The sequence below is a fragment of the Elgaria multicarinata genome, chromosome 1, assembly GCF_023053635.1.
Source record: "Elgaria multicarinata webbii isolate HBS135686 ecotype San Diego chromosome 1, rElgMul1.1.pri, whole genome shotgun sequence".
Taxonomy (NCBI): domain Eukaryota; kingdom Metazoa; phylum Chordata; class Lepidosauria; order Squamata; family Anguidae; genus Elgaria; species Elgaria multicarinata.
Genome location: NC_086171.1, coordinates 62840383 through 62865787, shown reverse-complemented (window position 1 = coordinate 62865787; position 25405 = coordinate 62840383). Strand labels below are relative to the sequence as shown.

The 25405-nt window shown below is 39.4% G+C and overlaps 1 protein-coding gene across 1 annotated transcript in view; it reads right to left on the bottom strand.

The window, feature by feature from the left end:
* ULK4 (unc-51 like kinase 4) overlaps positions 1–25405 on the bottom strand; it is a 206656-nt gene that overhangs the window by 71243 nt on the left and 110008 nt on the right. Inside the window, exon 32 of the mRNA XM_063129233.1 lies at positions 10662–10767. Coding sequence (XP_062985303.1) covers positions 10662–10767 — 106 coding nt within the window. The remainder of the gene's footprint in view (positions 1–10661; positions 10768–25405) is intronic.

Below are 25405 nucleotides of genomic sequence, written 5' to 3'. Positions count from 1 at the left end.
GTTATTTGCAGGTACTCCCAACAAGATCAGAGAAATAACCAACCATGAGTTGGTTATAAACAACTGTGAGTGGATTATTAATCCACGGTGCATTGACTAACTCGTCCCCTGCCCTCCCTCCTCCTCTCAGTGCTCCCCTTTGTATACCATCATCCCTTGCTTCCAAAAATAGAGTCCTGCCGGCTTGAGTAGAGTGGCAGCTGCCAGTTTGACTGCTCTTGCCTAGCAACTTTGTAGCCATCGAAAATTACCAGCAGTGCCCTCCACATGACACAATGGTTTAAATAACCCACTACACATCATTGGTTATTTGCATGGATTATTTTGGGGAAATAACCCACCATGGGTTAAAAAAATCTCTCCACATGATGCAATAATCCACTGTGGGTTATTTAACCTATCATGGGTTATTGTGTCATCTGAACCCAATCATAGAAAAACTATCCTGTGTGTACTCTTTGCTAATGCACAATGCAATATCTGTTGCGAGGTATTCAAAGAATACAAGACGTTTTCAGATTAATAACATAACTCCAACAAGCTCTTCATTAGCAGACTCAAACAGACCTATTTGTATTAGATCAGTAAATTTGTACAATCGATAAGATATCTAGAAATATGTGTGTGATGGACTACATACGGTGCTTGCATGTGTTAACACTAGAAACTCTGACAAATTGATTTTTAACAATAGACTTATTTAAGATTTAGCCTTGATCATCATTTTCAGATTCTCAACACTTCACATCAGCACCAACCTCTGCGCCCAAAGTCCCTGACTATATTTAAAAGACTGAGAACTGCTTCTGACAACTACCTGTAAAATCCAGATAGTTAAGGCCACATAATACAGATGCAATCTTAAAGTGTTTGTCACAAACTGTCAACATTCATTCCAATACTTGTCAACCCTTGAAGAAAGCTAGACTAACTGTAGCTCACCAGAGCACCGGGGCTAACAGTAATACCAAAAATAAAATAAAATAAAAACTTGATTTTGAAACATTCTCTAATGTTCATAACATACCACTTATTCATAATATCTGAAAAAACACCTACACCTGAATGAGCCTGCCAAGCATTAAGATCAGCATCATAGGCCCTTTCTCTGACCCACTAGTTGGAGCCATTAGGCTCAAGTGTGTTAGGGATAAGGCTTTCTCAGTGATGGTCCACTCCTTGGGAATTCTCTCTCCAAGGAGATACATATGGCCTAATCACGGCTGACTATTTAAAAAACCACACCAAAGTCATTTAGGCCAGTCTGCATTTGAAACCTAAAATAAATAAATGAAATGAGGCCCACTTGGCACCAACATTGCCATCTTTTCAGCGCCAGGTTAAAACTGCCCTCTTCTCCCAGGAATTTGGCATGATATAATGAGTCTTTTGATCAGTTCCTGGACTGTCTCTGGCTGGTTGTTTTAAATATATGCTGCTGTTGTGTGTGCTATCTGTTTTATGTCCTTACCTGAATGGTTTTTATACTTTATATAATGTATTTTAATATTTTTTTAAAAAATTCAGAACCGCCCACAGAGCTTCGGCTATGGGTGGCATAGAAATATAATAAATGAATGAATTAATGAAAATCTTTAGCTGCTGCTGGGGTTTTTTAAAAATTAAATTGTAATGTTTCTAGATAGATTTGAGCCCCTGTAACTCTTTTTGTAGAAAGTAAACATTGACTACAAGCAAATCCAAATAATAAATATGCAAACAAGGGATCAAAGGTCCTCTGCTTATTGAACTTAACTGCCCCTACTAAAAGGTGTAATTTGAGTTCTATGAGTTATAAAATGTGTTCATTCCAACAGAGCCAATTAAATATCACAGAGTGAAGATATTAGGTGGAATGCAGAATGGTAATTAATAGCACTTAATTCTGACTAAGTTTAGCACTTTTTATCTTCAAAGTTTTGTGCAAGCCTTAATTGCTCTCTGACACATTGATCTTGGATTTAGAGTGCCTTTTGGACAGCAATCACTATAAATGCTGTCAGGTATTACAAGGGATTGTACAGGATAACTTTAGAACCACATTTTCAAATTTACTCTCCTGCAACTTCTGATAGTTTTTATAATTATATCTGACACATTACAGAGCAGCACTGCTATCATTAGATACCAGTTTATCACATAGTAATTACTCTAATTCAGTGATACTAGATTTTATTTGAAATGGCAACTATACTTCTGGAGGGGGAGTTTGTCATATTTAATCCTTCAAAAATTCATCAGGGGTATCCTCCAACAGGCATATGTAGTAGATACACCAAACAGAACGCATATACAACAGTGTCAATCATGTTTCTGGGGGCTGGTTGTTTTTTCACGGCACAGCTTGAAATCTTAAGCAAGACCACTTTGACCACAGAGCAATAGCAGGACATAATCAAATGAATGGGTACCATAGTAATGTCAGTCCTACCATTCCTCCAAACTGCTGAAAGCTCTATCTGCAATTTTGGAATAGGATTTTTTCCTAATGGCAGAAGAGCTGTCTGTAAATTGCATTTGTTCCTCCCCATCTTAGGAACATAGGAAACTGCCTTACTGGTCAGCCCATTGGTTGATCTAGCTCAGCATTGACTACTGCATGAACTGGCAACACCTCTCTAGGGTATCAGGCAGGAATGTTTCCCCAATTTGACTTGGAAATGCCAAGGATTAAACTTGGGAACTTCTGCATGCAAAGCATATCTCTACTTCCCCACATGCTATGTGTGTGTGAGGCAGGGAACAGGATAGCACCTGTTCACTGTAAGCCTTATTCAAATTAAGTGTCCACTGGTGGATGTCCAGTAGGCCTGAAAGCAGGATAGGCATTCATGGTGGGCCCAGTGGGTGTGTAGCTGAGATGTGTAGCTAGTAAGTTCAACAGAATTGGCTCATAATTGGCAGGAACTATTTTAATGGATTTGAATTGCAATGTAGTACATGATAAAAAGTTCCACCTTAATTTAACTCTAATCTAACAAATAGTCGTATTTTTCAGTCTCTTACTTCAATTTACACTCACAATCAAACTGTATATGAATAGAACAATAGATACTGTTAGTTTTACCCTACCCAGTGCCTGTTTACCCTACCCTGTGCCTGTTTGCATTCTCTTCCCCTCCTTATTGTTTTATTATGATTTTATTAGAATGTAAGCCTATGCGGCAGGGTCTTGCTATTTACTGTTTTACTCTGTACAGCACCATGTACATTGATGGTGCTATATAAATAAATAATAATAATAATAATAACAACATCATGATGGAATAATTTTCAAAATTAACAGTGTTTTTTGAGCCAACAACAGAGACCAAGGTTGGTAACTCAAACTACTCATGATGTGAAAAGATTGCTTTACTATGGAGTGTTAACATTCCTGGGATACTTTAATAAAGGGGAAACATCATATGGTAGAAACCTCATATGCTAGAATTCACTCTGAAAATAATCAAATCAGCTTTTTAATTTCATAACACTGTGTGATCATATCTCCCAGACTCACATTCTGTCCCTCTGAACTCAATAATTTTTTTGTCTAAGTAAACATGCAAAATATTTGACTGCACAACTTAATCCATTCACAGGAAGTAGTTACATTTCTAAGAATTATTATCGAGTTTAAAATGGCTTTTCACAAACTTGCTTACTTGAGAGTTGAATTGCCCCCATTTAACATAGGACTGGGACCCGCCTGATCCTCCTATTTATAGAAGGTCCCCTTCCATTTGTAGAAAAGATTGTGATCCAGTGGAATCTCTCCTTTATGGAAGGTAAGGGAAGTGATTCCCCCTTCTTTATACTTTATAAATATCAGGCATATAAAACAGCCAAAATATGGAGCATCTATAACACTTAGCTTGTTCCTGACGTATCTGTTATTCACACAGACAAACAGACAGACAGACAGAAAATCCTTACTGTCAACTATGAGAATAGACTAAGATATAATGGCCAATATAGTATTTTCAAAAATATCATATACATCTCTAACCCAAGGTGCAATCCTATGCATGTTTAGACAGAAAAGTATTACAACTCCTAGCATGCCTCAGCCAAGTCATGCTGGTTGGGACATGCTGGGAGTTGTGGGACTTTTTTCTGTTAAAACACACATAGGATTGTGCCCCAAATTTATTTTTATTTACCATTGGTTACCGTGTCATTGGTTGCTCTTGATAAGACAACAATAAAAGTGACCTTTTAAATTGCCCATTACAGCGACACATGTCTATTTGATGCATATTCTGAACTCTTTTACTTTAAGAAAACCTGTGATTTTGGACCAAATGGCATATTAATTGGGCACTATGGTTTCTTTAAATCCATTCATAACGTAGCCCCATACAGTATTACTTTCACAAAGTAAGATATTGAAAATGGTGTGCATTCCTTCGAGGGAATAATGACGATAAAGGCAAGTAAGGGAAGGAATGGGAAAATATGGGGAATGACGAGGGATCCAATATTTATTCTACAATGCCAGCAAAATGCAAGACTTGGCAAAGGGCTGACAGAAGAGAAAATAGAGTTGACTCTGGGGATTGGACTTGTAGTATAATTACTTACGTATAAGTATAGGAAGGGTCCTGCAAGCATTTAGGCTTGTTGTACTCCTTTGGGAACTTATCAGGTTCTCAGAACTTTTTGAAAATTGCCCATTATATATTAAAAATATAAAAGCCTGACACATGACCTTTTTTTGATTAAAAACATTAATGCTGGATTGCTGCTCTCAGAGGAGTCACTTTAAGGATGCAAGATTTAACAGACTTTAACAATACGACAGGCACAAAGACATTTGAAATCTAATTAATCTCTTGACATTTGACTAAAAGTCAAAGCAGTGGACTACAAGATGAACAGAGCACATCATCCGTGAAGGTTGACTACTATTATCTTTCTTTCATGAGGTGTAAATGAGTTATTAAATGTCTTCTACCAAGTTTTATTGCCGACCTAATCCTCTTTTTAATAACTGTTTATGTATTAAGTATCTACTGTTTTTTCTTAATACAGTCTTAGATGGAACAACTAATGCAAGCTTTCATTTTGTGATTTCACTAAAGGTGATCTTTGCATATTATTTACAGCTTTGGACAAGCCACTCCTATTGAGAGTTGCCATTGGCAGTTTAATCATAGCAGAGTGTGTAAGGTGTGTACGGTTCTTGCTTACTCAAGCCCTTTTCAGGCTACATGTTGGTTATGCTACTTCAGATGATAATATAGATTTTCCGTGTTATTTTATTTTAAGATTCAGCAGGTACAACTCTAAACATGAAGGGACAACATACAGTTCCTGATTGATTGGGCACAATTTCTGAATAATTAGAGTGAACAAATTCTGTCCTGACCGCATGTAAGATTGGGCAACAGACCACCTGTTCTGTTTGTGAAGTAAATAACTGTCAATTCAGTAGATCTCAAAATATTTTCTATTTTCTATTGGACAACTGGCTTTATGATCAAATTGGTGGATTTTTTTTTCTGATAAAGAAAAATAAATATATCTTCTCAAAAATGAAACATTGGTTTGCATCCAACAGTGTCTCAAGGCTTTCATAATATGCAAATTTATTTAAATTTCATAATTTAAAGGAAGTTCATGAATAAACTAACTACATTTCCTAGATTGATGCACAGTGCTGCTATTAACATAACTTTCAATTTTCCCCAAATGTTTTGGTAATCTTGAACTTCCTGACTTTCACGAACTTCAGAATACACCAATTGTGTTAAAGGCACATTGCGTAATGTGGTTCCCTGAATTTCTTCACATAACTTTTTCCATATTACCAAACACTAGGAGGTTGTTCAAGAAACAAAAACTGCTATTTTGGACACTATGGAAAAGTGTACGGAAGAGAAAGCACAAGGTCATGTGATCCCCTTTGCATTGTAGTATTCAAAATCTCTCAGTGCCAGCTAGAGTTCTACAGCTGCTGGACAGCAATAGGTCTTCTCTAGGCCCTGATAATGGTTAAGGAAATTAAATTAAATCAAATCAAAGTGACACTATGTTAATCGGTAAGTGATTCGGTAAGTGGATCTGAGTTATATTACTAGGCAAATCTAACTTGCCTTGTCAAACAAATATCAACTTTTGAGAATTACCGATGTCTAACATTCTAGTATTTACTGGAACTTTAAAATGAAATAGATCATTAAAAGAATATTGGTTTAAGTTTTCTAGAGGTATGCACATGTCTGTGTTTTTTTTAAGAATTTACTTTTTCATATCAAGTTATAGTCTTCTTGAAAATGCATGCAATTTAACTGTATTTCCTTGAAGCTAAAGTTTAAAGGCAAATACTTGCTCTTTGTCACCCAAATATCTATACAAAACCAAGCATAATGAGAAGAATGAATACGATTAACCTTTTTCAAGAAATACAAACAGATTATATTTTATATACACTCAACATAATAAAACTGAATTTATGTTGCTGGCCAAACTACATTGTAATCAGGCTACAGTAAATTATTTCCAAATATTAAGCAAACTTCTCCATTTTGAACTATTTTACAATTGGCAAAATATGGTTATGTTTATCTTTTTTTCCCCTTCCTTTTTTTTTTTTTTTGGTGTGTTTTGTTTTGGCATTTTTGGTATAAAAAAAGAGAACAGATTCTATATTCCGAAGGTGACAAATCACTTGAAGTGTGAGGAGGATTTTCCCCCTTGTGGATGGATCTCAGAGACACTCCCTCAGATAACTGAAAACCTCTAGAGAGTACCCTTTTTCAACTGTCTCTTTGGTGACTTCTCTCTACCTTGCTGCGAAGGAAAGATGATGACCACCAATGGGACTGATGGTGACAGTCAACCTGGCGTCAGTTGTGTACCATGACTGATTATCTTTTGATGAAGATGATCTGCTGGCATTGTCCCTAGAAGAATTTTTGGTGGGTATTTTTGCTTGTTGCTCCTTGGGTTTGAAGCTCGGGTTCAAGGGTTAGTTTGAAGGTCTGAAAGTACTGGTGCAGTCTAAGTCTTTTCTCCTTCTTGACATTGGGCACTGACTTATTATCCATAGTCCCAATCAGAAATGGATCTAGAAACTAGTCAAGCAGCTTGAACACCCTAAAAAGTGTGTCCTGGGTCCACCTACCAATGACAAAGCCAACAATTGCATCTTGTGACAATTATTAGCAGCCATTGCTCTAGTGTTGTTAAATAGGCTCCAAAGATAACTAGGTCACCTTTGAGTAGGCTGACTACCCTTCCTATGCTTTGTACAGTTATAATGCTTCCTGTGGGGAGGAAGAGACTTGGGTTGATTTAAACAGGTACCCTATCCTCTTCTGAGTTCACTGCACTGAGCATTCTTTGCACCTCTTGAAACAACGGAACTTGAACCCTCCACAAGTAGTCATGCTACACCTTTTCACTTGTTAAGTTAGGAATAGAAAAGAGACACTTGCCTGCATTACTGAGACAGATGGCCCTGTCTGGCTTCAAGATCTGGGGGAATCGCCCTAAAATTTCTGTTTTCATTGCACCCTCATCCCTCTGCATGCTACATGGAGACTGGGATGGGTGAATGAAGGCTACTTCTTTCCATTCACATTCAGTCCACCAGCTCGGGCTGGAGGATAAAGCAGGGGTGAGTGGAATACTCTGCTATCTCCCTGGCCCTTGAGAGCCACATGATTAGGCACTATTGAACAAACCAACCAACCAGGAGAAAACAGTTTAAAAATGTTTGCGTATTCACATAGGTAGGGAAAGATGGACATCTAGTATGGTTCGCAACATCCTCAGAAATTTATATTAAAATTACTGAATCTACCATTCTTACAGCAATTTTACTAGTCCAGGAATTTCAGATTAGCAGCAAGCACAAGTTATTGGTTTGCTGATGAAAAGGAAAAATCTCACTGTGAATTCTTGTTTTACACAGCTTCTGACAGGCACTCCCAGTCCTTCAGGAGACCCTATCTCAGGGCTGGCCCACTCAAGAAGCAGGGTGAGGTGCCCACATCAGGTGACAGAGCAAGAAGGGTAGCAAATTGCTCCACTCCCTGCCCCCGCAACCTCCAACAGGTGCTCTGGAGGGCCCCACTAGCCACTCTCCTGCAATGGCAGTGAAAGAGTAGCCAGTGGGGTTCTCTACAGCAACCGTTGCCCACTCCTTCCCTCGTCTCATGAGAGCCCCATAGCTGCTGCTTCCAGGACAGGGACCCAGGGGGTGAGGGCAATGCATCTTCCCTCTCACTACAGGCAGTGAAAGACCTTGCCCTGGGCCCGCCCTGTCTCAAGGGCAGGGCCTCTCCGGTAGGACTGAGAATGGCATCTGGAGGCCATGGAAAAACAACAACTCCTACACAAGAGAAGCATTTGCTGGGGCAATATCATCTGACTCATCCAGCAATTGCTGTTACTGAACTCCACATTAACTACATCTGGAAAGGCCCTCCTGCAATCAAAACACACCACTGCACAGCACACTATATTCCTGCAGAGACTTGGGGGCTGCCTAAACCCTGCACTTTTGCTGCTTTCGGGGGGGGTGTGTGGCAGCTAATCCCTACCCAGCAAGAAAAGCATGGTTTTCCAGTGGCTGGGCCCACCCCAAGCCCTTGCAGACAGCGACCAATCAGAGGTTGCCATCTGCCTGGCCATGTCTCCACTGAAACTCCAGAGAGAGGGTAGATGGCAGATGCATCGTACTCACCTCGCTCCAGAGAAAAAAGCCGGGGTAAGTCCCAAACTTTTCTTCTTTGCAGCTTCACAGGAAAGCCCCAGGGTGTGTGTGCAATGGCTGCTGCCTCGCATAATCAACACAGTGCCACTGCGCACTTGCCCTGGGGCTTTCCTTGCATATAGGCAGCCCCCTGCCCTCTGTTAACCCGCCTTCTATACACAGCATGCAACACTTAACTCCAAAAGAACTGTTCCAAACAGCTTCTAAAGCAGGGGTGCACAACCACAGTCTGAGGCTGCATGCGCCCCCCCCCACCCCGCAACCAACCTAACTTTTTGCTCCATTCTTTGTTTTTTATGCTGTCACTGGTGGACATGCTCTTTTTCTGCATCTGCAGCAGTGCACTTTTAACATTTGAAGCATTTATACCAGTCTGAGGGAGTGGCAGCAGGCTGAGTCAATAAGATGTTACCTTTCAGGGTATATGGCTAATGCAGGCACTGGAGCAGTGAGGGAGGGTTCTGAAGGGATGCAGCCTGTCCCTGTCCTGCTTCAGTGTCTTCATTGGCTGCGCAAGCCGAAAGGCAGCCTCTGATTAGTTCCACTTGCTGACACTTTGCCAAACTGGAAGGAATGATGTTTCAAATTAAAATGGTGTGCCGTTGCAACCTTGAGTTAGCAGGCACAGCACTTTGCTTTGCAGTGCATGCCATCATCACTGCTGCTGCCAACAGAGTGCAGGATAACTCTGTATGTGCAGGCGCTGCCCCCAAACCCCAAATCAGCATCCTATACAGAACTCGGGGCTAAGGTTATGCACCTCTGTTCTAAAGTGAAGGAATTATTACAGGTGAGACTATATATCAAATGGAAGTTAGAGGCACTGAGAAGTTGGCAGATTCCAGGGAAGTAGAAGTTGCATGAGCCAAAAACATCTGAGATATAGTGAGGAAACTTTGAACTTTCTGGAATAGCAAGAATATATCAATGAGACAATGGATGGTAAATGGTTTTAGTTTAGTGGCCACATATTTATTCAGAAACAGCTGACTGATAGCTTATTACAAAAGGTGATACAAGACTTTAACTGTTAGAAAGTATTCATTTATATCCATCCATCCATTACGTTGCCTGAAAGAATTCCGTCAAATCAAAATATATCTAATCTAAAAAGATATGGTTAATGCAATAGTTAACAATACATACATTACTATGTAGGTTTGGATGAAAGATGGCATGGAGTAAAAGATAAAATCATGTACACAAAACAATTACATTTAGGCTGCGTGACACACCAGGAAAAATGCATTTGAGTAATAACACTGCCTACCCCACTCCCTGTTGGTTTATCAACAGTTCTTTCTTTAATACATTCAGGAGTGCTGTGCGACTGCGATATACCTTGGGGGAGAACTGCCCACATCTGCCTGTGGCTAATGCCCACCACTGGAATGCAGCCCCCAAGAGCTTCTCTAACATGGAATTTGACCCTTGGCTGAAAAAGATGTGTTACCCCAGCTTTATAGCCTCAGAATCCTCCTACTGCAGCCAGGGGTCTACAATCTTTTGTTGACCTTGCTGATCCAGCCAAAAACTGGTTGCCAGATTCCCACTGCACTGCCCTAGGCCTTCCCAAAGCACCCCCAGTGGCGTCCCACACCCTAAAGGGAAGGGTCCCGTGGGGAAAATGGCAACTTGGGTGCCGCTGCTTGAAGTTGTTCTGGAGCAGAAAAGGGCGGCGTTTTTAAAATCTGCACTCCAGCCACCTTGGGCATGTAGTCGCCAGTCTTTGGAGCTGTGCAGGTGGCAATGATCTCTGCACCTTCAACGTTGGGAGAAAGGCCAGCAGTTTATTATGCTCGGCAAACAGAATTGTTGAAGCCTGATCGCAGCTGTACTAAAATTCCTTTCTCTTCTTAAGAAACTTGCTTCGAAATGGTCTGTGAACTGTTTCTGAAGAAATCTGCTGCCCAACATTTGTATGCAATAAATAACAGACATTAGAAATACATACCTTGTTCATAAAGTAATGCCATATTTGTATTTTTATAAGAAACCAGGTTATTTAGGATTGCAACTGCAGTCTGCATTGTGTTTCCCAGTAGGTTACCCTGGTGCTCCTGTAACAAAGAATACATCTGTATAAGAATTGTCTTTCCATGTGTACAGTAGATACACTCACATTGACAAGTAGACCCACTGAATAGTTTAGGAGCAACCAATGCTGGAGAACAGCTGAGGCAAAGCAGTTGTGAATGTGATCAATTCGCTGGATGGGAGACCACTAAGAGACCCTTGTAAGAACAGGATAAAAAAATAATTTATACATGAATAGGATTTTTCTTCTATTAACACTTAACCCTCTTATTGTACCTACTACAATATAATGACAAATAACTGGACTTTCAAAGCTACAGTCCTATAAACACTACTGATGTATATTTCCAGAACTGATCACTAACATCTAGTTATTGTCACTAATAAATTGAATGACTGAAATCTATGCATTTAATCTGATATAGTATCTTTAAGCTGTATCCATTAATAACAATGTTTATATTATTTATTTATTTATTTACAATATTTATGTACCGCTCCCCATTCAAAATTTCGGAGCGGTGTACAAGATAAAAGAAAAGAAAAACAGAATAAAACACTTTAAAATAGATTTTAAAAGAAGCAAAATGTATAGTGAACTGTGGCTGGTCATTAAGGAAAGGCTTCCTGGAATAATGACATTTTCAGGAGGCGTGAAAGGAATACAAAGTTTGCGCCTGCCTGACCTCCAGAGGCAGGGAATTCCATAGGAGGGGGGCTACCACGCTGAAGGCTCTTTCCCTGGTGAACTGCAATCAGAGGATGGGTCTATGTGGAACCACCAGGAGCATGCTCTCGGATGACCTCAGTGACCGGGCAGGTTGGTAGGGGAGAAGGCGCTCTCTCAGGTATCCTGGTCCCAAGTTGTTTAGGGCTTTGTACACAAGTACAAGAACCTTAAACCTGGCCTGGTAGTGAATAGGCAGCCAGTGCAGTTCCCTCAGCAGAGGAGTTACATGCTGGAAAGGGGCAGCCCCAGACAACAGCTGAGCTGCAGCATTCTGCACTAGCATCAGCTTCCGGAGCAGCTTTAAGGGCAGCCCCACATAGAGCGCATTGCAGTAATCCAATCTTGAGGTTACCAATGCCTGTAACCACCGTGGCCAAGCTATCCCTGTCCTGGAGGTGGGTGTAACAAATATAAAGTTTCAAAATATACGGAAACAGCCCAAGAAAGTTTTGTGCCCCAGTAACAAATCTATATGGTACCTCAATGTGATAGTAGAATACAATATACTAAAAAATAAATAAATGGCAATTTACTTCCTTTTAATGATAGTTCAAAATCTGCTACCAATAATGGCCCCCTCACCTTGCCTTATGGCCAATCCTGAAAATGTATTTGACATTTTCTCTGTGATTTTTAATTGATGAAGCAAGTGCTCTGTGCCGGATACTAAGACCTGGCTATCTACAATCTCCTCTCTTGCCTCGGGAAAATAAAGGAGAGGCAATACTGGGAAATTGCTGAGGTTACAAGAGAAGCAACGAAACCTATACACCTCACAGCTCTTCCTGAATCCCTTCAGGGGACTGCATTTATTCTGCCCTTTAAAGCCTGCTTCCCAGTGACTCCTGAGCATCCCCATCGGAGGAGAGGCTATTGACGGGGCCTCTGAGAGCCACCCCACTTTTTAGGTTCAAGTGTTCATCCCAGACTCTTGTTTTTCCCAGCTCCCTAGCGTGTTTAGCAGGGGAGGGGGGAACCACACAACAGAATCACTTTAGAGTTTAACAAGGTTTGCTGGTATTTTGAAGCATACCAGTCACAAGATCCCAATGATGATTTTGACAATTTACCGAAATAGTACAATAAATGTGCGTGGCACTTTAAAAGATAACAGATTTTGCCTCAAGGAATTTACAATCTAAAAATTTGACACAGGGGGGAAACAGGAGGAGATGGGGAAGGATATGTATTAAATTCAGTTACATTTACGTAGGTTTAATTTCAGTTGAAGATGGGGACTAAGGGCTTGTGCCAAAAGTATTTTCCCAATTATTTTCACCAGATGAAGCAGCTGCTCCATTCCTGGATATATGCTATAAGAATTGTAGGTTATTCCTTACTACAAAGCATAACACATACGAAGTTACAGAGTTTGACACTTACAAATTAATAAAGACAGATGATTGAATTAACTCAACTGAGGTAAAAATAAATAAATGAATGACAGAAGAAAAGATTAAGGAAAATGCAAAGAGAAAGGTACTGTTGACGTAGTTTACCTGACTTGGGAGGTGGTGGTCATCCGGTTCGAGATAGGAGTGCTTTCCCCCAAAGGGTCAGGCCAGGGGTTGGACTCAAGATTTAGGCACATGCAAATGAGCTGGCAGAAGCAGGTTTCTCCAACCCCTATTCCTTAGGGAAGCTCCCCCAGCCCCCTGAAATGCTCCACAGAGGGCACCTTCCATCAGTGGAAGGCAGATCTTGGATCCAACCCTGGAAGTGCTATTAGATATACCCTTGTTCTTAAGAGGCCCAAGTTAGACTGATGTGCCTGCTGTGCTCCTACTGCACAAAAGATAGTCTGGCCACAAATATCCATGCTCTGGTAAAAAACCATTTAGACAACAATAACGAGTTGTATGTGGGGCTGCTCTTGAACGCTGCTCTAAAATTCAGAGGTATAATTTTTACCTTTAAAGCCCTAAACAGTTTTGGATCTGGATAACTTAGGTTTCCCACAAGACTCTACCTGAACATTAAGATAACATCTGTGTGTGTGTGTGTGAGAGAGAGAGAGAGATGGATGATGGACAAAGACAGAGCATTTTCAGTTGTGGCTCTCTAACCTCTGGAACACCCTCCTTAGGGAGACTAGCCTGGCACAGCGTTTGATGACTTTTTAATGCCAGGTGAAAAAACTTGTATTCACCCTGGCATTTTAGTTCTTTTAGTCCTATTTTAATTGTGTGTATTTTACTGCTGTTCCTTTGTCTTTTTACTGTGTTTTATACTAATTTGTTTGTTTATTTATTTATTTTTCTTATTTGTAAGCCACTTCGGGAGCTCTTTGGGACATACATAATTAAAAAGAATGCAAAGATGAATCATGCCTGTCTGTCTTCAGGACTATTTCTGAAAGCTAACCCTTTAATTGTAAAGCAAAAGTATTTCAAGATGCTTCCAAAACAGATAACCATTTGCCCAAGGCAACAAGGGATGGGAATGTTCACTCTCTGGTTGGTCTGAAGAGAAAGCCCATGGAGATATCCCTCAACACTGAGCTTCTCAACAATGGAATAAAACTTAACTTACAGAGATGTAAATTTCTGGAAATCCTGAGGCCATGGCAGGAAAAACCATTTCTACCCCCACGGGTGCAGGGTGGGGTCAGAAAAATTGTTGTTGTTTTTTAAAAAAAGAGCAATCTTTTTTTATAAAAGCTCTTTTTCTAAAGTCATTTTGTTGCTTTAAGGCAGTCTTCCCAAACCTGCTGCCCTCCAGATATTTTGGACTTCAGCTCCCATCAGCCTCAGGCAGCAGGGCCAATGGTTAGGAATGCTGGGCACTGTGATCCAAACTATCTGGAGCGCACCAGGTTGGGGAGGGCTGTTTAAGAACATAAAGCAGGCTTTTTACTCCTAAAGTTATTTTATGTGTAACTTAGTTTGCTCAAAAAATGTCATTATATTTTAAAATGTTTAAAAGTAAACTGATTTAGTAAATTTGCAAGTATTGTCTGAATATATTAGAACTACATTGAATGCCTGCTGCAGCATCAGAAACAGAGGGCACTATAGAACAAAACCCAAACTGTCAAGTATGCACAATGGTGACTCTACTCACATGTTGGGAAACTGAGCATAAATGCATATCAGTAAAATATACTTCACATAAAGAATTAACTATGTTCGGAATCTTACACAGAGGATTGAGGGGGGGGGGAACATTTTTCCCATGGCTTCATTATTTCCAGACAATTTACATTTGTAGTTTTTCTATAAAAGTGTTATTATATAGTTTTAGAAATCATCTTGTGGTGAGTAAAGTAACAATATATACATAGTTTTTCTTAAATTCTAAAAGAACATATTTCATAAACCAAAGCTTTTCAATTTTTCAGATAACAAACAAGAGTCCTCGGGAAAAAACCAAAAAACCTTTAACCTGATTTTTTCTGTCCCCCCACCCCGCAGGATTTCACATCTCTATGTATGCTAAGATAACACCTCCTCCCACTTTATAAACAGAATAAGAGGAGAGCAGTGCTCGTGTGTGTGTGTGTGTGTGTGTGCGCGCACACGCAATGTTTTGAGTCAAAAACAGAATTGGATGGTAGAATTAGTGGGCAAATCTGTGTGTCCAACACTTGTGGGATTTGAAACCCCTCTGTCTGTTGCCAGTTGCAAGCAGCAACATCTTCAAATCATGATGATTCATAATGGCTAAGTACTCCAACTCCAATCCTTAAAACATGCTTGGGGCTTAAACTCATTAATAAAAATGGAAGCAAAACCATGCATGCCACAATAAAATCAACTAATGTAGGAAACCATGTCCCATGGCAAACCCAAATTGCAAAGGTAGCAGAACGATCACTGAGATAAAAGTGAGAAATGATGATGCAACAAATACTTTCCATTCAGTGTACTAAATCTGTCAGTCAGCACCATATATTTGCTGTTAAAAAAAACCTATAAAAAATTCCACGACTTTAATGTATCAATATAATAGAGAAAAATATGTTCAACATTTAGGAACATGGGAAGCTGCCTTATAATGACCATTGGTCCATCTAGTCCAGCATTGTCCACATTGACTAGCTGTTGCTCTCTAGGGTTTCAGGCAGGATTCTTTCCTCACCCTAACTTTAGAAGCCAGGGATCGAACCTGGCTTGCATGCAAACCATGTGCTCTATCACCAAAAATGTTGCATAGATGCAGCTGTTAATATTAAGATCACATTAACAGCTCAACCTCAAGGTGATATGTATGGATGATAAAGCTATCAATGGCTACTAGTTCTGATGGCTATGAGGCAGTATGCCTATATATACCAGTTGCTGGGGATCATGACTGGGAGGGTGTTATTGCACTCATGTCCAACAGACAGCTGGTTAGCTACTGTGTGAACAGAATGCTGGATGAGATGGCCCCTTGGTCTGATCCAGCATGACTCTTATGTTCTTATAGTGCTCCATTTAAATTTGCTCCATCAGTGCCTCCATCATGTTTACTGGGAACAATCTGTCATGGAAAGATACATAATTTTATTCCACCACTGCACACATAGGTATATTTGTGGTATGTTGAAAACCACTGCAAACAGTAAAAAAAAAAAAAAGTCCAGGAATAAATGTCAATGGGACCACCATACGACATCTGAATTGGTATACTACTGTGAGAGGTCTACCACACCAGTTGCTTCATGTCTGAGTTGGTCCTAAGTTTCATGAAGCCATAGGCATGCCTCATCTGCTGGTGACTGCTACATTGGATTTCTAAGGGCTGTGTAGAAAGTATTTAAGTTCTGCACAATCTATCAATGAGCAAAGCTGATCTAATTTGTGTGTACGACACCACAGACTGTGGACATTTAATGAACAGTGCTCTTGACAGCTTTAATAAAACATAGCATTTGCCAGCAGAGATAATTAGAACTGAAGCAGCAAAATTCTAGTGTTTGGCAACACAGATGAAACAACTTCATTAAAATGTACAGCTTCAGCAAATGAAAGGCAAGAAAGCACTGGACCCTGAAGAATCAGCCTTCTCAAAACTAATTGCTTCAGTGCTTAAACAGGCCAGCTATGAAATACCAAGGGCATAACAAGGAAAATAAAAAATAAAATAAAGGACTAGTTTACAGAAAAGAACCCACCAAAACTACTACACTCTTTGTAGAGCACAGGACTTTAAATTTACATTTTCAGTGATGCAGGATGATGGAAGAATTTTTTTTAGTGTTTAAAACTAAGCTGACACATAGCGATGAGTAAAGTATCATACAGATCTTGCAATATAGTCATTTTTAGTGTATTAGATTTTACATACATCGATACTGTAACCATCTAATATAATAAATTTATATTAATTGTACTACTTTGACAGATCAAAAACACGGTAAGGGTTAATTTCAGATATGTAATATAACTAAGTCACCGAATGCTATGACATTTCACACAGTAATTTTATTCCACTTAATGAAATTATAGTGGCTAAATTGCAATTACTTGGGGCATCTCTCTCTCTCTCTCTCTCTTCCTGAGTTTCTACATGACCTTTGTTGGCAAACAAGATAATTACTGTAAAAGGGAAAATGCCTTCGCATTGACTTGTGCAGATACAGTGACACAGAAGTGATATAATCCTGGTGGTACCACATGGGTTGGAGATTCGTTCAGAAACTTTTCTTATCAGGCAAGTATCTCCTGACTAATGAATAAATTCTAGCCACTGCTTTACTGAAGTTAATTGTAATTTTTTTAAAAATGTTCAACTTGTTAATTTGTTTAATCTTTATTTTAATTTGTTTTACATCACTCCAATACCTCTTGGTGTGGAGCAATTTATGAATTCTACAATAAATAAATATACTGAAAAACATAAAAGTTAAAAGTTCTCTAGTTTATCATTTGTGTGGAAAGCAATAAAACAACCATGAATGTTTGCTATTGGCTGTCTGTAGAAAATATTTTAACAGAAGCAAAGCTTTATGCTATATTTGGTATAATTTATTCCTACCAAGACTGGGGGCTCATCTACACCAAGCAGGATATTCCACTATGAAAGCAGTATATAAAAGGCAGGAGCCACACTACTACTTTATAGCAGTATTGAAGTGCACAGACAACTGTTGGGGCCCATTGACGTGTACCATATACCGCTTTCATACCACTTTCATAGTGTTATATCCTGCTTGGTGTAGATGTGTCATGGGCCCCAACAGTTGTCAGTGCACTTTAGCACCACTATAAAGCAGTAGTGCAGATCCTGCAGTGCACTTCAATACTGCTATAAAGCAGTAGTGTGGCTCCTGCCTTTTATATACCACTTTCATACCACTTTCATAGTGGAAAATCTTGCTTGGTGTAGATGAGCCCTGAGAGGCTAGCATCACAGTCTAAAAATGAGAGTGCCTACTCTGTGAATAAATTACTCTTTGTATTATCTATTTTATAGCAAAGTGATAAAACTAGATCTGTGTATATATTTTAATTAAAATAGTAGAGTGAAGCTGCATCTTATGTGTGACACAGGGCTGATGCATACGTACGCATGGAGGGTTGGGCAGCAGTGCCACAAAGATCTGGCTTGCCTTGAGTTGGATGCAGGCTAGGGAGGGGAGAACCAGGGATGCTCGAGCTCACTGAAATTCTCCAAACTTTACATCAAGGCTCAGTTCGGTAAACAGGTATACGATTGCAGCCTAAAAGAAGGTATTATCTCTACCAGTGGTTTGCATGTTAAAAAGCTACATAGCTATTTGAATGTGATTTCTGAATATATTAGTTACATAGCTGTTTGAAATATAATATGCAGAACTTCAAAATCCATATAGTCAGTCTGTCTCCATTTCTGCTAGAGGGGTTTCTGATTCTCCCCTCTCCTTTCCATTTTTTTAAAATATTACATATTATTACATTTATATTCTGCCATTTTTTCCTCTCACAAGGAATTCAAGACAGCTTACATAATCCTCCATTTTCTCCTCACAATCACCCTATGAGATAGACTAGACTTATTTTGAATGACTGACCCTAAGTCACCCAATGAGCTTCATAGCCTGAGTGGGAACTAGAACGCAGAACTCCCAAGTCCCAGTTCAACACTATAACCACTATACCAAACTGCCTCTCCAAATGTGCATTTAATACAAGGAGTATTATTTTGAACAGAAATATAAGGAAGCCTGGTAGTGGTGTGGAGCTAAAACCTGTACGGAGAGCAGGTAGAAAGACTGCAAAAGTGAAATCCAATGATAGTGAAAAAGCTGCCATGTTTAGAGTTTCCTTATATGCTCCAAACCATTTTATTTGTTGATTTTGGGACTGAAACCAGCTCTAAATCACTGTCTATTTATGTCCTGAGCATGTATTTTTAATTCACTCCTCTTTCCTTACCCCTTTAAATGTGCTGTAGGAAATGAGGGTGTGAGAATGTGAATGGTCAGCCCCTTCTCTTCCTTCTGAAAGTATCCCACCCCCACCCCAGTTTGCTTTGAACTTTATAAAAGCTCATGCAAACTGGTTTACATACCCTTAACTGAGGTTTGTAGGGCTCTCCCTCTCATTACTGAATCAACCTTCAAACATCTGGTGTTTAAACGTGTTCTTGATAGACATCTCCTTACAGATTGTACTATCAACGTTCCATAGCTAACAATATATTTTTAAAATATTTTGTTAGGATACAAGTTAGTACTGGGGAAAGAAGAAGAGTGAAGATAGTTACTTCTCCTGGTCAGAACTATTTTTAAAATGTTATTTTCAAATAAAATATTGATTTACTTAATAATCAATAATACAAATATTTAACTATTCATATTTTTTTTGGTAAAACCCTGATCAGCTGAAATGTATACAATGAAGCATTATATTGGGTAACAATCATATTCAACACAGAAGCAACAAACCTAAAAAGCCATGTAAAAGTCTCAAATGCCTAGTGAGCAAAAACTTCTGCTTGAGAGTCAAATCCAACATCATACGATATTATAACTGGGAGCTTTAATCTTCTAAAATGGTATATTCAATGTAAAACAAGCAAAAACAATAACAAAAGTAATTGAGTTTTGTTCAGGAAACCCAATACCCGCCCAGCCGGAACAGCTTGGATGGGAAGCGGACTTGGCCCCTCTGGTGGTGGGATGTCGGGAATTGGCAATATCAGAATAGGGACGGTGAGCACTATGGCACCTTTTGGTGATTGGCATATCCGGAGGACCTGCTCCTAGGGAACTGTGAGGTTCCCATGTCAGGATATGGTTTGCCTTTGGAGACCCTCCTGCCTCACCTACCCTCTGTGAATCACAGGGAGGGGGTGACGTGAGGCAGTCTCCCCACACTTGCAGAGTGGCATATGAGAAAGGAGCCGGGTTTTACCCAACTCCTGGCTTTGGAGAGTGCTTGCCCATTAAGCCAGGCAAGTGGCCTGAGAAAGGACACATTGATTCCTGCACTTTCACATGCTGATCCAGGGAGGGGAGAACTACCCATGTTATTCAAATAAAGAGGCCCTAGTTTAACCCAAGTTCTGGTGTCTCTGTCTTTATTCTATGCTTCCTTCTCCACTCGCAATAAAAAGTAGTAATATTAGCCTCAGTTAGTTTTGGAAGCACTGACACAGATTCAGTTTCAGAGAAAATAAATATAATTTTGTATAAAATTAATAAAATAAAAACTTTGTTGGTGACTGATACTTTTAACTGATGAAATGACACCACCTGAAGCCTTCATATCTGTACTCTACTTCAAGTTATTCCATGGAATCCATTTCCCCTATAAAGCAGTTATTACAAACAGATGATTGTACTGAAGGAAGTTTTCGGTTTAAGACTGGCAACCATGTTTCCAAGTAGAAATATCAATACTGTATTATTTGTCATTTTTATTTCCCAACACAGCATATGTTTCAGTGTCTCCTGGAAAAGTAACTCCATGAGACTCCGATAAAGAGCCTAAATTAGGTGTAAGGAAGGATAATGCACCTTAATGATTGAGATAGCATGAAAATTAAATTTAATCATGTTCCATTAAGCATGCTCTCACTTCCATTTTTACGAAATTATTTTATTATGGTTCCTCTACTGTCTATTGAAATAAGCTTTTACTGCAATTTAATTTTCAACTATAAACAAGCCTCATTTTTCACAATGCATCCCCTTGAGATTAGAGAAGGATAATTTAAATTTCTCCAGTCTTGCAGCTATACGATGGTAACCATTTGCAGAGGCGAAGATTTTGTTTTCCTATTTGCAGTAGAGATCATTAAGATATAATTAGACTCTTATTCATGAGTATGAGCACGCTTGCTATGGAGATGCCCGTCACCCAATCAGCGTCCTCTGGACCTGTGTCGAATATGAAGGGCAGCAGGCATAATCTCCACTTCAGTCTCTGGAGAGTTCTACATTAAACGAACAGCACTAGACATCTCTTTCTCCCTCTTTTGTTATTAATGGAATCTTATTCATGCCTCCAGTGTTTTTTCAGACTCCATTATTATCGATCAAAATTGCTAGACTATTTGCTTTCAGCAATATGCTGCTGCACTGCCATCCAGATGTGAATCCTAACGACAAGTACGTGTGGTGAATTTTAATCCCATTCTGCCTGAAACCCATCGTAAGGCACTCAAATGTGGGAGTTGTGCAATACAAAAAAAGACAAAACAGTCCACTTACAAAATAACCCTTGGCTCTTTCAGAAACTTGTTTTTAAAACTCAACATTATTTCTTTTTGCTGCAGAAGTTCTAGAATAAAAGTGTATGAATTCAACTAGGATTTAATCCTGCCTTCCAAAGCTTTTGTGCCTACACTGAGGTAAGGCCTGGAAAAATTCCTGCCTGAAACCTTGGAGAAACACTGCCAATCAGTATTACAGACAATGCTGAGTTAGATGAACCAATGGTCTGACTGGTACAAGACAGCTTCCTGTGTTCCTTCATGAGATTTTCAGTTTCTGCTGATTCACCCCTCCAGCTACAGAGCTTCCCCATGACACTGAGTACCATTTGGGAGTGTCTCTAGACCTTAAGACAGGGGTGGACAACTTAAGAGCCATGCTGAATCAGACGAAGGGTCCGTCTAGTCCAACACTTTGTTCACACAGTGGCCAACCAGTTGTTGACCAGGAACTCACAAGCAGGATATGAGTGCAACAACATTTTCCTGCCAATGTTCCCCAGCAACTGGTGCATACAGGCTTACTGCATATGATGCTGAAGGTAGCACATGACTATCAAGACTACTAGCAATTGATGGCCTTCTCCTCCAGGAATTTATCTAACCACCTTTTAAAGCCATCCAAATTGTGGTTGTTGTTGTTGTTGTTGTTGTTGTTGTTGTTGTTGTTATTATTATTATTATTATTATTATTATTATTATTTTACATTTCTATACTGCCCTGCCCCATAGTTGGAGCTTTCTGGGCAATTTACAAACGATTAAAACATTAAACATTAAAATTGATATACAAATTTTCAAACCATAAAAACTACATCTTATGGAAGCAAATTCCATCTTCCTGTCCTCTGGTACAGAGGCTGATCTTAGGGACATGCTGCATATTTTGTTTAGAAGATCAGCAATTTCATATTTGAGTTCTTTGAGAACTCTAGAATGGATACCATCTGGGCCTGGTGATTTATTAGCTTTTAGGGATCTACTAGGCTATCTAGATGGTGCATGATATCCACAGCCTTTGCATCAGGCAGGTAATTCATCATGTGGTCTACATGTCCATCATAAACCCAGCAGTCTATGTGTCTAATGATTGAATCCCTGACTACCACAAGCCCCCCCCTCCCCTCAGAGGCACATCCTTGGCATGAGAGATTATTTGTTCATTTTCTAAGGAAAAGGTCCCTTCTAAAGGATCATTTTTCTCTTCCTCTCTTTCTTCCCAAGAACCACATTCTCTGTGACAGCAGAGGTGGTGTCACCCTGGGAATGGGATGCTGCTAATAGGTCCTTGAAGGTCTCAAACACCAACCTCTGTGGCTTTTTTAGCTTCTCCAGGTCAGCAACCTTGGCTGCAAGGGAATGAACATATTCCCTGAGAGCCAAGAACTCATTACACCCACATCTTCTCTCCTGGAGGCAGATAGTCATACATGTAGCACTCAGGGCAATACACTGGATAGCCCCCACATCCCTGCTGGCTTTCTGTCTTCATATCTTTGTTGTTGTTGTTGTTGTTGTTGTTGTTGTTGTGTGTTTTACCTGGAATACTTATTCCTTACTAGGAGAAGTTGGGGGATTTATTTATACTTATTTATCTACAGTTACTTTCTGTGAGTAGGGAGAGGGGAAATGACTGCCCTAGCTTCCTCATTCTTTTGCTAAACCTACACTGTGGCTTAATTTGTAGACCTCCAGATTCCTTCATCCGTTGGCTATGCTGGCTAAGGTTGATCTGAGTTGCAGGTCAAAATATGTAGAGACTGTAAGTTGTAAAATATGACATTTGGGGGAACAAAGAGGGGAGGAAAACACCATTTTGCAAGCAGAATTCTGCCTTGGATCCAAGCAAGAGTTTTTGCAAAGAGCATACTAGTTTATGAAGTGTATATGCCATAGACGCAGATGCCTTGATCCTACCAGGAAGCTCCACGTGCTGAAGCACGCCTTTGTGCACAGTCATTTTGCTAACCTGGGAACCGCATATATAAATGTGGTACAAATCCACATTCAGATATGACAAATCCCATTCACACTGCCTGGGTAGGAATGCATCTTATGCAAGTCGGGTAATATGCATCCCCATTCACAGGCACCTTGTTGCATGTGACCCACCCATGGTCAATGAGTTCGTTTTCAAAGCTATACCTAATAAATATAAGGTGTGATGAAGTTACTTAAACTTCCAACTACTTTATGTTTAGCCTGTTGCCAAACACTTCAATACATTGTTTTAAAGGAAGACAAGAAAGAAAGGAAGTTTCTTTGTGAATTAGTGAAATATTTGCAGATATCCAGCCTATGTGATAGGTTAGCAGAACTTAAGAACCTGGATAACTTTTTTCCCCTTTTTTCTTTTTCTGAGGCTAGAAGAGATGAAATGAAGGAATAAATAATAAAGCTATTCAGACAAAGTACATAATGGAAGAATAACACAATGTTCATTGGCCAAGCAAAGTTTGAGTTTAATGAACCATTTGGCATTCTATTTGTTTATTTGTAACACAATACTTCCCTTGAAAATTGAGATATCATAATGAATTTTGTTACACATGTTTAAGGTACACATATCTTCTCAACACCCACACCCATTTTCAATGGGAGCCAAGAAATATTTAAAACAGCACAGTGTAATATCTCCTTTGGTGATTAAAAAGTTAGAATGGAAGTTGTCATGCAAAGGTATGACAATATCCTTATTATTTCAAGAATAAACCTCGGCTCAGACTCTGCTCCTTTTTTCAAGGGGACTATTTATTTATTTTTTGCATTTTTATACCGCCCAATAATTGAAGCTCTCTGGGCGGATCACAAAAAATGATTACTAAGAATGATTTAATACAACGTGCAATGGTTTACCTTTCTTCAATAACTTCTATTTTGATGTTTCATTCAGGGCCCTATTTGCATTTCAAGGATGAACTGAGGCATGCACCCATAGCCATTTTCAAAGGGACCAGGAAAAAGATTGGAATGTGAAATCTGAGTTGAAGACTGTGAGATCATAACAGAACATGGTATGCACGTTTATGCCATAATTGTCAATTTGAAGATCAAACAGCTAATCAAAAATGCAAAGTATATTCAATGAAATAGTTGCCTTAGAAGTTGAAATATCAGAATAAAAGTTGCTGGACATATTCAGTATACAATTTCACAGTTCAACTTCAAATCTGAGACTCACTCTTGCATCTGTTTTCAAGAGGGACAGGAAAGACTGTTTTAGTATCAAATACAGCATTAGTAGTAATCTCCATTTTAGACGTATGATATCCATCTTCTAAAAAAACTGGAACAAGCTAAGAACACAACTGGAAATGCTGACACAAGCAATCTAGCAGGAAAAAGGAAAAGGATTCAAGCACCACAGGTATTACTGCTACTGCATTCTGCAATCTAACAGGGGCCTGCTTAACTGGCAATGACAGATAGCACACCCTAGTTGAAGTGACTTCCATTAAGTACTAAATACTTAACTCACAAAATACTGGCGTTATTTACATTGGTAAATACAGACGGAAAAATCTAAATGCTGAAATTGTAAGCCCTCCGAGAAAGATGCATGTTATAGTTGCATTCACAGAAAGATTTTCTGTTCAGCAAAAAGATTTGTGAACTTTCATTACAGGAAAACAGATAACAAGTACTGCAATTTGATCAAAATGTGCCACAACCACTTCTTACTGGATGGTTGCACTGCATACAGAACAGTAAGTCGGAATTCTGGTGACTCCTGAGCTGCATGCTATTGCTCCTGCTTGGTACCGCCAACTAGTGCGAGTGGCTAAACTAGCCAGAAATCAAAAACTTACTGTGACATCCAAACATAGGTACCTAGTTTACTGTTCCCAAACAAGCCAGAGTTTGTAGGTCAAGAACAAGCTCTGATTTACAATCACTGCTTATAAAGGGCACCACAAACCAAGATACCAGTTTTGAACACCACAGTACACTTTCACTTTTTTGGTTAGATTAGCTGCTTATACTAGTAGAGAAAGTCAAATGGGAGTGAAGCAGCTGTGTGCATTAGCATGCAGTTAGTCCATGGTAAAGCCATATGGTGAAATGCCAGGGTTCAAAGCATCCTACATATCTCAGAAAAGAATAACTCAACCTTAGAATTCACTGCTATTGTCTTCATTATAGATGGTTTAATGTAGAAATTAATCTAATCTGTGGATACAGGCAAATGGCCAGGATGACACCTAGTCATTTGTGCAATTGCATCATTTATGTATGTTCACAGGTACTTGGTATGTGCCTGACCTTTTGAAAATGAAATACTCCCTCTTAATTATCAAATCTTCTAT